General features: G+C 41.1%; 1 protein-coding gene across 7 annotated transcripts in view; it reads left to right on the top strand.

Moving 5' to 3' along the window:
- The window catches only part of CLIP1 (CAP-Gly domain containing linker protein 1), a 121838-nt gene extending 107566 nt beyond the window's left edge, over positions 1-14272 (top strand). For all 7 annotated transcript variants that reach the window (XM_077293154.1, XM_077293152.1, XM_077293150.1 and 4 more), the window contains 4 exons: positions 4864-5023; positions 7046-7101; positions 7932-8059; positions 10715-14272. In XM_077293154.1, the coding sequence (XP_077149269.1) occupies positions 4864-5023; positions 7046-7101; positions 7932-8059; positions 10715-10943 (573 nt within the window). In that variant the 3' untranslated portion in view covers positions 10944-14272. The remainder of the gene's footprint in view (positions 1-4863; positions 5024-7045; positions 7102-7931; positions 8060-10714) is intronic.
- The last annotated feature ends 1498 nt before the right edge of the window (positions 14273-15770 follow it).

Genomic DNA, 15770 nt, shown 5'->3' with positions numbered 1-15770 from the left:
CCACTCTTCCAGTGCCAATCTGATGGCTAGAAGTTCCTGATCTCCAATGGAATAATTTCTCTCAGAGGAAGAGAAGATCTTGGAGAAAAAGCCACAGGGCACAAGATGACCACAAGAGGATCTTTGAGAGAGCACAGCTCCAATAGCAGAAGCAACAACCTCCAGGATAAAGGGTTTGTTGGCTACAGGACGTTGAAGTACTGGAGCAGAGGAAAAAGCTTGCTTGAGGGATCGGAAAGCCTCTTCAGCCTCAACAGACCATAGATGAGGATTAGCACCCTTACGAATCATAGCAGAGATGGGAGCAGATAAAGAGGAGAAATGAGGAATAAATTGCCGGTAGTAATTTGCAAATCCCAGGAAACGTTGAATAACTCCGAGTGGACGCGGCCAGTTGAGTGCTGCAGAAACTTTTTCTGGATCCATACGCAGACCAGCATCAGAAATGATGAAACCCAAGAAAGGTAGAGATGACTGCTCAAAGATGCACTTCTCAAGTTTCGCGTAAAGTCCATTCTCCCTCAGACGTAGAAGTACTTGCCGGACATCTCTCCTATGGGAAGACATCTGTTGAGAACACAAGAAAATCATCCAAGTATACTACAACACAAGAGTACAGTAAATCCCGAAAGACATCATTCACCAGTTCCTGGAAGACTGTGGGTGCGTTACATAAGCCGAAGGGCATAACCAAATATTCGTAATGGCAGTCTCTGTTGTTAAACGCAGTCTTCCACTTGTCTCCAGAATGGATACGAATCAAGTTATAGGCTCCTCTGAGATCCAACTTGGTGAAAATTCGTGCTCCTTGCTGGCGATCAAAAAGTTCAGGAATGAGAGGGAGAGGATACTTATTTTTGATTGTGATACTATTGAGGTCTCGGTAGTCAATGCATGGATGCAGAGAACCATCCTTCTTAACGAAGAAAAAACCAGCTCCAGCAGGAGAGGTAGACTTTCGGATGAAGCCTCTGGCTAGATTCTCTTGGACATATTCGGACATGGCTTGCGTCTCAGTAGGGGATAGAGGATAAATACGACCTCTTGGAGGAGTGGAACCGGGGACTAGATCGATGGGGCAGTCATACGGACGATGTGGCGGTAAAACCTCTGCTTCCTTCTTGTTGAAAACGTCCGAAAAGGAGCGATAGGCCAACGGGAGGTCCTCAGAGACTGGAGCAGACTGATAAAAACTTGCAGGCTTGACGGAGAGTAGACATCTATTCTGACACGACTGTCCCCAACGTAAAACATCCCCTGTATGCCAGTCCAGAGTGGGTTCGTGATTTCTGAGCCAGGGAAGCCCCAAAAGAAACGGATGGGACAGAGAAGGCAAGACGAAGAAAGCCAATTTCTCGCGGTGAAGAGCTCCAATCTGAAAATCAACCTTCTCCGTGACCAAGTTGACGGTCTCCTGCAAAGGCCGACCATCGACAGAAGCTATTTGTCTAGGAGTTTCCAAGGGTCTAACAGGAATTCCAAGTTTGTTAACAAGCTCTAGTTGAATAAAGTTTCCAGCTGCTCCCGAGTCAATATAGGCCTCCGAAGAAAAATTACAAGAACCCAAATGTAAAATAACTGATAGAATCAAGGGTGGAGAGGAATCACACGTACCTAGGGAGGCCTCTCTTACCTGACCTAGGTGGAGGCGTTTCCCGGCTTCAAGGGACAGGAACGCAGAAGATGAGAGGCACTGCCGCAATAAAAGCAAAGACCTTGAGCGAGTCTTTCCTTGCGACGTTGCTCAGCAGACTTGAGACGATCAACCTACATAGGTTCAGGAGAGGATGTAGAAGCAGTCGCCGCAGCTTGAGAGAAAGATGCACCTCGTGTGGTAGTAGGCAGGCGAAGAGGTCTCTTTTCCCTGACAACCTCACGATAGCGCTCCTGGAAGCGCAAGTCTATGCGTATCGCCAAGGAGATAAGCTCATCCAAGGTGGTAGGAGTATCCCGTCCTGCTAGCTCATCCTTAATCCGAGAGGACAAACCACGCCAAAACGCGCCAACCAAAGCCTCGTTGTTCCAGCCTAAATCAGAGGACAACGTCCGGAAACGAATGGCGTACTGGGCTACGGAAAGAGTACCCTGATGAAGGTTGAAGAGGGACTCCGTGGTAGAAACCAACCGACCAGGCTCATCGAATACCTTGCGAAAGGTATCTAAGGAGTTAAGTTGGGTGACCAAAGGATCGTCTCGCTCCAAATGAGACACCACAAAGGCTACCTTAGCTCGATCGGTGGGGTAAAGTAGTGGTGACAACTCAAAATGCAATTGGCACTGATTTAGGAAGCCGCGGCATAACTTTGGATCTCCACTACACCGAGGAGGCCTGGCGGGGCGAGGGCTGCGGAGCAGACGCCTGGATAGGAACAGAGGCGGCTCCCTGGAGGGACAGAAGCCGAGCATCCACAGAGGCCATAAAATTCAAAATATGAGACTGAGTGTACCGTTGTTGGCTAAGCTCCTGCTGAAGAGCAGCCAACTGAGAGGCGTTGCCAGGATCAGAGGATTGTAAAGCCGCTAAGCGAGACTCCATATTCTTTAGAAAAGACATGATCCTGGTTTGGTTCTCCCGCAAAAAAAGCAACTCCTTCTGAGTAGCAGAGACACCAGCGGGGTCCATGGCCTATGGTACTGTGACGTTAGAGCGAGGAAAAAATGGACCCTCTGGACCGCAGCAACAAACCACTCACGGATGAGCTGACCAGATGGACCTCCCCCTATACAGGGAGAGTTAGGGGCAGGCCCGTGAGGGACTATCGCCACGGGAGCTGGGGGACCTGTACGAAAAAGGAGATACACTAAGCTGCCGGGAGTGACTGAGGCTAGGGAAGGGGCAGGGACCCAATAGTAACACAGAAGATGCAAGGGCACAGAGACAGGCAGGAGTACCGCAGGGAAAACAGGAGCCGACAGGTTCACCACAGGGGTTCAGGATACTGCGGAAGTGGGGGCTGGCAGGAACTAGGCAGGAACACAGGAACGGACGGGGAACCGGAGAGACTGGCTGGAACAAAGCTGGAACACAGGAACGGGCAGGGCGCTGGAGAGACGGAGAAAGAAGTCAAACGTCAGAACACGGAAAAAGTAAAGAGAGAAAGGGAGCCTAGGGCAATAGAATACACAAACGACCATAGGCACAGGAGAGAGGAAGAGGCGGATATATAAAGCAGTGCTGCGCATTACCTCCGGGTGAAAGTCCTCCAGGGTGATAGAGAGGACTGAGCAGGAAGCGCAGGAGGGAAGCTAGAAGTGCGCACGCGCAGAGCTGACCCTGGCGTGCGCGCGCACTCGACGAGCAGCAGGGGGTGAGAGCAGATGCTGAAAGGAAGACGCTGCAGAGGAGGAGCCACGCCGAGGACAGGTAAGTATGAGAAGACGCGGCGAGCGGCGGCAGCAGCGGTGTGACAGTATCCTGTTCCTTCATCTTCAGTTTCTACTAATATTTTTACATTATTTATTTACGTTTACATCAGGTGGCTTTTTTTTATATTATTTTTGTAACCTAGAACCTCCGAGCACTAAAAAATACTCGGAGGACACCCGAGCGTGCTCGGGAAATCTCGAGTACCGAGTATATTCGCTCATCACTATTCAGTATTTACTTCAAACAACAAATACGGCGAGTCTTCTGACAGATACACTGCTCCTTCCAGCCCTCCCCACGCTCATTTTAGACTCCTATACCATAAAACACAGTGCCAACACTGAAGTCCAGCTAAAACAATTTCACTCCATCTTCCTTAAACAGCTCCAAGTGGTATCTTAACAATTCTCTTGAAGCCATGCTCCATTTGTAAATTGAGATGCCCATGGTTTCTGAAATTTAGTTATTACGTTTCTCTCAAAATAAATACATCTTTCTAAATTCGGCATCCAATTTATTTTATTTATAAATTCCTAGATCGTAGGTACCGGAGATCACCTTTCGTGCCTTATACATTTTAAGCCACTGCTATTTTACTACGGTCATTAGAATTTAAATCTTATCCGAACCCCAATATACAGACAGATACTCTTATTTTATCCTTTGTTGTTCACCTCATTGTGCTACCATGCACACACAGGTTTGGTTTTTTTGTTATACTCTACCTCTACTTTGTGTTTTGCTTGGTCCGGAGCCTCATCTGCAGAAGCAGACAATAGGATAGGCAATTTTTTTTTTTTTTTCCATACAATCCTGAAAACCCATGTTAAAACACGTATGAAAATACTGTTGCCTAACACTGTATAATTGTGGTGTGCTCTTAATAAATAAACTGTAGCAAAATAAGTTTACTCCTACCATGCCCAAAATTAACAAGTGCAGACTTGTGATCTTGATATTCAGAGTCTGAGTAAATAAAGATTTGTCATTTTGGAAAAAGAGAATACTGTGTCTGAAGCCATCAGTGCAGCTGACATGCCAATGGCACAATAGCTTTTTTATCCTTGAATCAATAGAGACCCATCATTACGAGCTGTAGGCGGCACCATATACAGCAGTGATTGCAGACTATTTAAGTACTGCATAGAGAGAAAGAAGGATTAAAGCTTTGTAGCCCTAATATTTCAGTCTTTCAGTACTATGAACGCAAAGGTTAGTATCCTGAGAAATGTAAGCTTTGTTATATAATGGGTTAGCCAATAAGGATCATTTTTTTTTCTCTTCTGGCTTTATTGGAACGTGGCATAATTACTATTGTGGTGTTAATTTTGTGTTTTGCACTTGAAAATGAGCGTGTCAGACTACGTCAAATATTCTACTGAAGACTTTCAATATTCACGTGGTGGCAATATTTGTATATAGTGGTGTCTAATTAAACAGTTGGACCATTAAAATGCATAAGGACTCATTCAATATTTTATTGTATTTTATTCTAGATTATATTGCTTCGGGGAGAGAATGAATCCGCAAAAACCTTACAGTCAGCAGTAAAGTCACTGGAGTCTGAAAAAGTCAAGCTGGAGAAAAAAGTGCAAAGCCTGGAGAAAGAACTGGATGAGAACAAAACGCAACTCAGCAACCTGTCAAACTCATCCGGTGAGAGCGAAATGAGCTGTGGGTTTATGACACTATTGTCCCCAAATCCTTCAGTCATATCAACATGCTGCATTTAGCAATGGGAAGCAATGTTATCTTGGTTTGTTGTAATGACTTAAAGAATAACTTTAATTGCTTTATTACTTCTCTGAACTACTGGTAGTAGAAACCTTTAATGAGATGGTTTCGGCATTTTTACTCCCATTGCTACAACTAAGTGCTCTCCTGATGTACGATACTCTGTCAAAGGGATTCAGACCAAAGCCTTTTTCAAAAATCCTTAGCACATGTGAATCTCTGAAGCTTGATAATAGATGTTATGTGTTTTCTTCACGTTCCGAAAGTCTATGGTGGTTTGTTAGTGTTTACAGCTTTTTTGTAAAGATGAGGAGCAGGAGAATGCTGCTTCTCGCTGAGTTATTGTGACATACCATGAGGGGAAGCAGCATTGGTGAGACATCTCATTTCAGCAGAATCATTCAGACTTCAGGAATTTGGGAAGAATAAGGGTATGTGCAGATGATCAGTAAACACTTCAGGTTGTGCAGCGTCCAACCCGCAGCGTCCAGATATTACAGCATAGTGGATGGGATGTTAAGAAATCCCATGCCTACTATGTGTACAGAGACACCTGCGGAAAAGGACATGCGGCGCGTCTCTCCAGACCACAACATGTCAATTTCTCTTGCGGAGACGCGAGTCTCTGCAAGAGAAATTTCACCCATTAAGAGTAACCATCATTTTAATTTATATTTAGCACACTTGAAAATAAAAAGCTTTGTAATATATCTTCATCAGAGAATTCTGTTTTTTTTTCCCCTCCTGAACTGCTGTTTCTTTCTCAAAATTCTCAGTTCATGGGCATAATCTGTCTTCATTGATTTTCTCCATTACTGAGATAGATGACCGGTGGTGCTCATAAAGTTCTATGGAGAAGTATAACTGATGTTTCAGGAGAATTTGCAGCAGAATATGTGTCTGCCTCTAGCTCCTCTCTCCTCATCTTGCCCCCTCTATGGAATTTTATAAGCACTAAATGTCTTCTCATATCTGGGTATTGGTAAAATCTGTCTACTCTTGAATTGAGTGAAAGATCAATCCAGGAGGAGAAAGAAGCACATTTCTCAAATAATATATATTACACAGTTTCTTATTTGTATGTGTACTATAGATTTATGAAATAAAATTATGGTTACTCTTTAATTGGGACATATAGCAACCATAATTATATTTATCATCACATGTTTAATAACCGGAGAGAACTGGCATGCACAAACCTAAGAGGTCATACACTACAATCTAGAGAGAGCCTGAAAAAAGCCTAACCGTTAGCAGCACTCTCTGTTCCATAGTCCCTCCAGCATGAGTCTGTAGCTGCTGCTATTACTCAAACAATTCACACCGTATACAAATCCGTATATGCACAAGTTATCAATGTGGAGAGAGGAGCAAGCTGCTGTCCGGCACTGCTGGTGATATCTTACACCCCTTGAGAAGTAAACATCAAGCATGTTGAAATACAACATGCCCTATCTTTTTCCCTCGACATCTGCTGTCTGTAAGTCAGTTGGATCATACTAATACACATTAGATGGTCGGGTGGTTCTGCTGATATTCATCTAATTTGTATGAACACATCATAAATAGCCTGGCCGCTCCTGTTATGGATAGATTATTTCTTAATATAGATTTTGATTTTTGTTACCCATAAAATAATTTTATTTATGCCTTTTTTTTTTTCTTAAACCTTTTATGTTTTATAAACACATGACAACATGTAACACAGCGTGAAAGCGTGAAACTTTAAATTCATTCTCAAAACAAAGAAGAATTGCCCCCTCCTCCCACTGCGGAGAGACATTATAATATTGCTGTGAATTTATACTTTAGGGACTTTTATTTCCCGATTCAAACCTCTGTTTAGGCTTTTTCATGTGAAAAGAAGAAATGTATTTACCATTTTATGTCATTTTTCCATTTCCATGTTTTAATTTATTAATCCTTATTTTCTATGTAAATTAGGTGATGCCTCATTCAATAGCCAATACCTGGAAGAGAAGTCACCCATGGAAAGCCAGGTATGTGATGTTGGCAAATTGATGTCTTTTACATCTGTGGATGCAGGATTAAATAAGTAACCCGGGCTCAGGAGCTGGATGGGTTACTTTACGGAGACGTCTCCTATCTGGATTGCACTGAAAGAGTTGCAGAGCCGCACATAGTTGTGAGAGATTAGAGTCATAAGAATGGTTTGTAGTTGTAAAAATGTTTTTTTTTTTGCTGAATATTGGGGTCAAGAAAGCAATTGAGTTGCTTTTACAGATGCACCAAACTGTGTAGATCTTTCAGATGATTCTTCTAAAAGCAGTTGCAATTACTGTTGCCAGTGCAAACATCCTCACATACAAGAAAAGTCCTTGATACCCGCAGCATTCCTATGAATACTGTGTCCGTAATACCCCAACTAGAGATTCAATCATACTGTCATAATAGTGGGGATCCAGAATTCATTTATTAACTGCATAGATGGTACCCCATAATCATATTTATCCAATAGTGTATATTGATAAAATGTATGTACTCACAGGAGATGCTGCCGGATCTGCAGAGTTGTTGGCTGTTCTTGTTCTCTTGAATCACAATAGTACTTTTCACAGCCCAATTGGAATGGAACTTATTGTATACAGTGATCACAAGGGACTATTAATCGTTGTTTCTATGGTGCGCTTTCAAACACTGACACTATCAACTGAGAAGAGATTTTTAAACAATAATCTTGTGTATAATTTTTAGGACTTATTAACCATTAGATTAAAATATTGCATTATTTTATGATCCTTAAGTATGTGTATTATGTGTGAGAGAGCATGAAATTTGTCTTTTGATGCGCTTGTTTTTTTCCTCCAAGATCGATTTTCTCAATTCTGTCATCATTGAACTTCAAAGAAAAAATGATGATCTAAAACAAAAGATTGACAAAATGGTCGAAGCGTCGCTGAATGGAAACAATGTGGAAGATATGGATAACCATGACAGGTATCTGTAGTTTTTAATACCTTGACTAGTAAGGGCCCCTTTTACATTGCGTTCATCCCCACGCTCAGTCTAGTATGTCTGACTGAGTGTCCGCCTCTGGTAGGGGTATAGGCAGGAAAATTAAACATTAAAGAGCACGCGTTGACTCTGTTGGCACCATTACAGTTTATGGCCCTGTCAGCACATATGCCCAAATCGTTTTTTGCTGGGGGCAAGGGCATGGGGAGTTCAGACATAAGCCCCGCAGTGTGAAAGAGTCTTTAACTCTTCGGTTAGTATTTTTAGGATTGCATATAAAGTGAATATTGGAGGACAAAAAGATTCTGCTAGGTATCTCCAGCTGCCCTAACCACAGTCCACAAGAATCGGAGACAGGTTTCATCATTACAAATATCTATGTTTTGATTTGAAGTGATGCAGAGTTTTATAGAAGACATACAGTTGTGCTCAAAAGTTTGCATACCCCGGCAGAATTTTTGCTTTCTTCGCCTTTTTTCAGAGAATATGAATAACACCAAAACTTTTTCTCCACTCATGGTTAGTAGTTGGGTGAAGCCATTTATTGTCAAACTACTGTGTTTTCTCTTTTTAAATCATAATGACAGCCCAAAATATCCAAATGACCATGATCAAAAGTTCACATGCCCCATTTATTAATACCGTGTTTTGCCCCCTCTAACATCAATGCCAGCTTGAAGTCTTTCAAGGTAGTTGTGGATGAGGTTCTTTATTTTCTTAAATGGTAAAGCTGCCCACTCTTCTCTGCAAAAAGCCTCCAGTTCCTGTAAATTCCTGGGCTGTCAAGCATGAACTGCACGCTTGAGATCTCCCCAGAGTGACTCATTGATATTGAGGTCAGGAGACTGAGATGGCCACTCCAGAACCTTTACTTTGTTCTGCTGTAGCCAATGACATGTCGACTTGGCCTTGTGTTTTGGATCGTTGTCATGTTGGAACTACCAAGTATGTCCCATGCGCAGCTTCCGGGCTGATGAGTGCAAATTTGCATCTAGTATTTGCTGATAACATTCATCTTTCCTTCAACTTTGACCAAGTTTCCTGTGCCTTTGAAGCTCACATATCCCCAAAACATCAGCGATCCACCTCTGTGCTTTACAGTAGGAATGGTGTTGTTCCTTGCATGTTGACCTCTCTCCAAATGTAACGTTTATGGTTGTTGGCAAAAAGTTCATTATTGGTCTCATCACTCCAAATTACCTTGTTCCAGAAGTTTTGAGTCTGGTCTCTGCTGTTTTGCGTATTGTAGGCGAGATGCTTTGTGGCATTTGCTCAGTAATGGCTCTCTTCTGGCAACTCGACCATGCAGTCCATTTTTCTTCAAGTGCCTCCTTATTCTATATCTTGAAACAGCCATGCCGCTAGTTATCAGAGAGTCCTGTATTTCAGCTGATGTTCTTTGTGAGTTTTTCTTTGCATCCCGAACAATTTTCCTGGCAGTTGTGGACGACATTTTTGTTGGTCTACCTGACCGTGGTTCTGTTTTTACAGAGCCCCTGATTTTCCATTTGTTAATCACAGTTTGAACGCTGCTGACAGGCATTATCAATTCCTTCGATATCTTCTTTTGCTTCTTCTTCTTCGATAATTCTTTTTCTTTCCCCATGACTCACAATCCAGAAACGTCAGTGGCTGGATGAAAGATGCAAGAGTCTGTCTGGATCAGAGAAACTCACTTAGCTTTTATGCACACACTGATTACAAGCAAACAGGTCACAGGTGAGGATGTTACCTTTAGTAGCCATTCAAACCCATTTGTGTCAACTTCTGTGTATATTATCAGGCTCAAATCACCAGGGTATGTGAACTTTTGATCAGGGTCATTTGGATGTTTTGAGTTGTCATTATGATTTAAAAAAAAAAAAAAAAAAACACAGTAGTTTGACAATAAATGGCTTCACCCAACCACTAACCAAGGAAGCAAAAATTCTGCCGGGGTATGTAAACTTTTGAGCACAACTGTACTTTGAAGCCTGGCACAAGATGACTAAGACGACTACTTAAAGAAGGGCAGGTCCTGCCTGCTTCCTCCTCTGGTATCAATTCACTGACCAGTCTCTCCATATACACACACAGGGAGATACCAGTCAGTCAAGCAAAACCTGGGTGTTGACGTGCCACCTTGGCTAGTTCTCTTAGTCACTTTGGCCCTTTGTTGTCAATATCTTGTTCCCGTCAGTCTTGATGAGGGGTGTGTTGAGGTAGGAAGCTCCTGATTGATTAGGAGGTTCATGAATGCATCTCGCAACAAATCTTACTCCAGTCAGGGATTGGAATAAGATTTTTGATGTAAGGAATGCCACAGCTCGTCAAGAATTTCTCAAGCTGTGGCGTCACTTCCTCCCTCTACCCATTTTAGCTTAACTGGGGGAAACTGATGTGAAAACACTGGTATTGCAATGCGACCCCATTTGCTGTGATGTAGCAGCAACACCTGGCAATCTTTGGCTGTGAAACTGATGTTGTGGCTAAAGTTGCCGTTTAGCTCCAGCCTTGAGGTGACATTAGATGTCCGAACCTGCAGAAATCAGTGGGACCAGAAGTACACGTTGGATTTCAACATGCTTAAGCCTTTGTTACAAAAGGAGATTCCCATCTCTCTATTCACTGAAAGTACATATTTTGTCTCTCTTTCAGTTTGAATGGTACCCAAGCCAAAAAGAAAGTGCCCCCTCGTCTGTTCTGCGATATTTGTGACTGTTTTGATCTCCATGACACGGAAGACTGTCCTACGCAAACTCAGTTGCCTGACTCTCCACCTCATTCCAACTTCCACGGTAACAGAAAAGAAGAGCGTCCATATTGCGATATCTGTGAGGTTTTTGGCCACTGGACTAGCAGCTGCAATGACGATGAGACTTTTTAATGACACCTCTGCCTCATTGTATCCTTGGAAATATTCACTTTATCCTTGGAAGTATATCGACCGCACCAGCATTCATGTGCACAGGCTTCTGGGAACCGTCTGCAGAAGAACGTTATTACTTTTTCAGTTACAATTATGCATATCGCTTCCCTGCACTGGCTGAAAAGGGGCTGCTATTGTCTACCAATGAAATCATTGCTTCATTATACCATTTAAGGGCTTGCAAAGGTATTAGAGCTAATGAGAATAAGACCTCATGTAATCTATGCGTGTTCTAACATTCACCATATGTCATTACATTTATCGGAAGCTTTTGTTTCATATTTGCACTATCGTATCTACATTTGAACATTTTTAATGCCTTTAATGTGACACTGGATGTAAACTACATATCGGACTTTTCTTTCACCAGTCTCAAGTATGGTGAACAGATGAAAGATAACACTGGTTTTCTGTGATTACCAGTACTGAAAATGCCGACAGTTGCACATATAACCTGAATGGGTGAGAGTGTATGTTAAGGTGAGAATAGCACTTGTCTGTCCTCTTTCCTAGCTCCGCTTTTATTCAGATATTATGTAAAAAGCTACCACTCTATCTTCCTTGTTAAAAAAGAACACAAAGTAGCCACTTTATTTCTGCCATTAAATCTTTAATAGATCTATGGATTTCTGTGATCTTTTAATGATTTTTGTGAAGAAATAAAGTGGTAATTTCTTACCAGGAGGATCACATGCCGGCTTTTTTTTACCATTTGGATTTGTGGCTATGGCTTTAGCTACCAGGCTCCAGATGATGAAGACTTGCAGGTATGGTGAGCTGTTAGAACTGTTTTGTAAACTGTTATTCAAGGGTGTAGGATTTAGTGGGATCATCTATACAGAAGACTCCATACACAGATGAGGAACATGTTGGTTTTACTGCCTCAGATCAGAGAAGTGACGTTCTTGTACATATTTCCCCCAGGGATTGTGGAAACACCGCTGTCACGTTATGTTTGGTAACAACAAGTGCTATATACCTTTGTCCTGTGTGAGATGTCTACCACCTGTATGAGATATGACTGCTGCATTCAGGGTCTGAAAACAAATATCCATAGTTTTATTGTATTTTACTGTATTTTATTATTTACTCTATCAGGCTACTTTGATGTGTCAACTTTTTCATGTTAACATCATGTGCTGCTGACCTTTCTCAGCCAGGTAACTGTGGAGCTAACCACTGGGGATTCTATCTCCGCACCTACTATATACTGTATCTTCATAGATTATGACCCTAGAGGTGAAGGTAGGTTGTTCATTCTTCTGTCGTGTTTCTTTATAGTAATATAGATCAGACTACAAGCTGCTTTTGGTTCAATATGTTGCGTACTAATGCACACTGTGTGCCTTTAATACCATGGGGTCTGTACTTTACGGTGGAGTCTTACATGCTGCTCTACACATCACAGAAATCTATGCATGCAACACATATATTCTGGTACTGTGTTTGCAACAAATCCATAGATTATGATTTGCATGTATGCATAACGAAACATACGGGCGTCCATACAGTGTAGCCCTCTTGGTAATATTTGACAGAGTGAGCATTACAAAGGTACAGTACTCTTGGCTGAAACATGCCAGTAAATCTGGAGCACAAGAGATTCTCCACCTAATTTTTCTTTTAGTGTAAAACGGTATAACATTTTGACCCCTGACAACCATGCCTGTCCATATCCGAAGGTAAAGAAAACGATGTTGGGCCTGCCTAGCCGATGTCCCCCCTTTCCTAGAATTGCTATTGAGCTAAGAATAGAGGGGAGAACAAAGTGTTAGTCCAAAATTAGAAAAATTGGCTTGGTTTCTGCCATTGCCAATGCCACTTCTGTCTGTGACATGTGACTGGTGTTGCAGCTCAACCCAATTTACTTGAATAGAAATGAGGTGCAATACCAGATACAGCCATTGAAAAAGTGGAGCCGTTTATGATGGGGGGGGGGGGGGGGGGGACAAGTTTTATTTAAAAAAAAAAAAAAACCCCACACAATCTTGGATGACCTGTTTATCTGAATCCTGGATAACCTCTATAATTTAGTTGAGTCAGACTTGTTGATAGTAATGTGCTACCTAAGAAATTCATTAAAAATGTATTAACACAGTGTACCTGATTTCAACAAAATTGAAAAACGTGAATGTAATGTTTTCAAATGACAAACGAACTTTCTATTGAAGCCCCTGTGTTTCCACCACAGCCACTCCTTGGTGGACCATTTTCACAGAATTATATCAGAGACAGCCCGTTCACAAAACTTAACCTCTGTAGCCAATCACTGACCTCCGCAATCTTGTGATGTCCACCTCTGTATGACCACTGAGGCCAGTGATTGGCTGTAGTGGTCACGTGTTGTAGACTGGATGTCACTACTATAGTCCTGTAAAGGAAGACCAGTGGGGAGGTGATGCTTGAGTGGCAATGGATTCAGCAGGTAAGTAATGGTTGTTTTAATGCATAGCCTTCCAATTCTCCCATTTATTTTCTTTAAAAAAAAATAAAAAAGCACCATCTCGGACTTTTTTAGGGAAAAAGATTAGGTGGAGAATCTTATTACATATATTTTCCCAAAATATTCAAGCCATGACTTTTATTAGAGCATCACAGATATGCCGGCCTGTGACTGCATTCCAACCTGCTAGGGAATTATTACAGGGTAAAACAGCTGACACTGTCTACAAGATAATAAAACCCTCAAATCTGGTTCATTTTGTGCCTCTAACATCTTTACAAATATTCCAGGATCTAATTTTAACATTCACCAATGAGGATTGCATTTTGTATTGTAAGCGTCCCTGGAATAGTAGAGATGACTTCAGTATTTCCCTTTCCCATGCCTGCTTATTCTTGAATTAATTTTAACCCTCATCCCCCTGCCCCTTCCCAACTTGTAAGAAGATGAAATTTTCAATATTCATTCTACCAATGTTGTACTTGACACCTTGTTATATAACTGTGTAAAGTTTGTTTATAGAGTACGTTGTTAACTTAATAAATTGGACAGGGAATTTCTCAGAATATGTATATGAACGTGACTGTTGCCTATTAATTGTATAGTAGATGTAAGAATGGATGAATGTAAATATACATATTCTCTCCAAATTAAAAGAGGTGATTAAATTCTTTCTATCCATATAATGTATTAATAATCCAGTACATATTTATTGTTCATGTAATATGTATGTTCTTAAGTGAGTTTTCTTATATTGAGAATTCTGTACCTGGCTTTCCATGGATACATTTGTAATTGGCTAATAAAGGCTGTATTAACTTAATAAATAAATTTTTTGAGGATATGCTCTGTTTTATGTACTGATTTAATTCCTCAGAAGATGAAATGTAAGAAATTGTAAAACAAATATTCTTCACATTACAAATATTAGAATTGCTAAGGGTGTAATAATATTTTAAAGGGCTTATCTGTAGTGGTAGTTCAGCAGGGGGATACACGACCTCTGCTGCTTTCAGAATCCTCACTGTGATCATTCAGTGAATAGAAACTGGTTCTAGCAATCATTGGCTTCCCCCGTGATGAGACATGTACCATTTATCCTATGGATATGTGTAATTGTTCTTTGTTATATAAAACCTTCTTCACATTTATAAGAATCAACATGTCATCCTCGTTATTAGGAGAGATGATTTTCTTGCACGACATGTTACCTCCATATTAAAATACCATGGGTCTGTTCCCAGTAGCAGAGTATGTTGGTCATTTTGTAGCAATGACAACTGATAGATCCCAGTGAATTCTGATGGCCAAAATAGTGCATCAGAGTGAAACATGGCATTTCATCGACAAGCACACCAAGTATATCTCGTACATTACTTTGACAATTTTGCTACCTTCTGATCTTCCCTAAATAATACAAAAATAGTCTCACCATAAAACTCACTAAGTGATCCAGAGGGCAATCAAACTCAAAATAACATATGAAACATAAAAAAGCCCAGGAAAACAAGTATATTATGTCCAAAAATACTTTAGTGATAAAACTAGCACATCATAAAATATAAAACAGTAATAAGGTGTTATGCACTATCGGAAACAATATGTGGGAAAACTGGATGAAATTCATGTATTTACCAAGAGCATGAACCGCATGATAGAAATCCTAATTGTACCGGGTAAATGTCCCTTAAATGAAATCTATATCGTACAAGTCGGGAGTAAAGAAATTTTCATACAATGCTAACATACATGAAGGTTGGTTTACAGCATGTCCCTGTCGCCCCATGTCCAACAGAAACTATATTAACGAAGCACTCCCATCAAAGTTTTTATCTTCTTAATATACTGCAATCACATTATATAGCACCGTGCACTTACAATTGCTCATTTTGCCTTTCTACCCAGTTTATTCTTCTGTGTTCTCAGCTCTATATAGAAACAGGAAGTCTCTTGTCTCCGCATTTAGCATTCCTGTCTTCAACTCCTGACCCAGCTGCTCTGCCCTGCCATTGACTTTTGCAGTGATTGATGAGTCACACAAATTGACCTCCTGTTTCTACATAAAGCTCAGACGGATTCAGTTAGTCAATTTTTAATCAAGTAATGTCATATGGAAAACATAAGAACTAGCTGCATAGAAAGGCAATATGAGCAATTGTAAGTACACAGTGCCATATAATATGATTGCAGTATATTAAGGTGATACAATTTGTTGATGCACTTCTTTAAATTACAGTTTCATTACTGGAAACCCTTATTTCTACACACTTTAGTCATGACTTGCAGTATTGGACCAATTTTAAAAACTAGTAGAAAACTTATAACGTTAGATGAGTACAAAT

The sequence above is a fragment of the Ranitomeya variabilis genome, chromosome 1, assembly GCF_051348905.1.
Source record: "Ranitomeya variabilis isolate aRanVar5 chromosome 1, aRanVar5.hap1, whole genome shotgun sequence".
Classification (NCBI taxonomy): Eukaryota; Metazoa; Chordata; class Amphibia; order Anura; family Dendrobatidae; genus Ranitomeya; species Ranitomeya variabilis.
The sequence above is the reverse complement of the archived record's forward strand: the minus strand, read 5'-3'. Positions and strand labels throughout refer to the sequence as shown.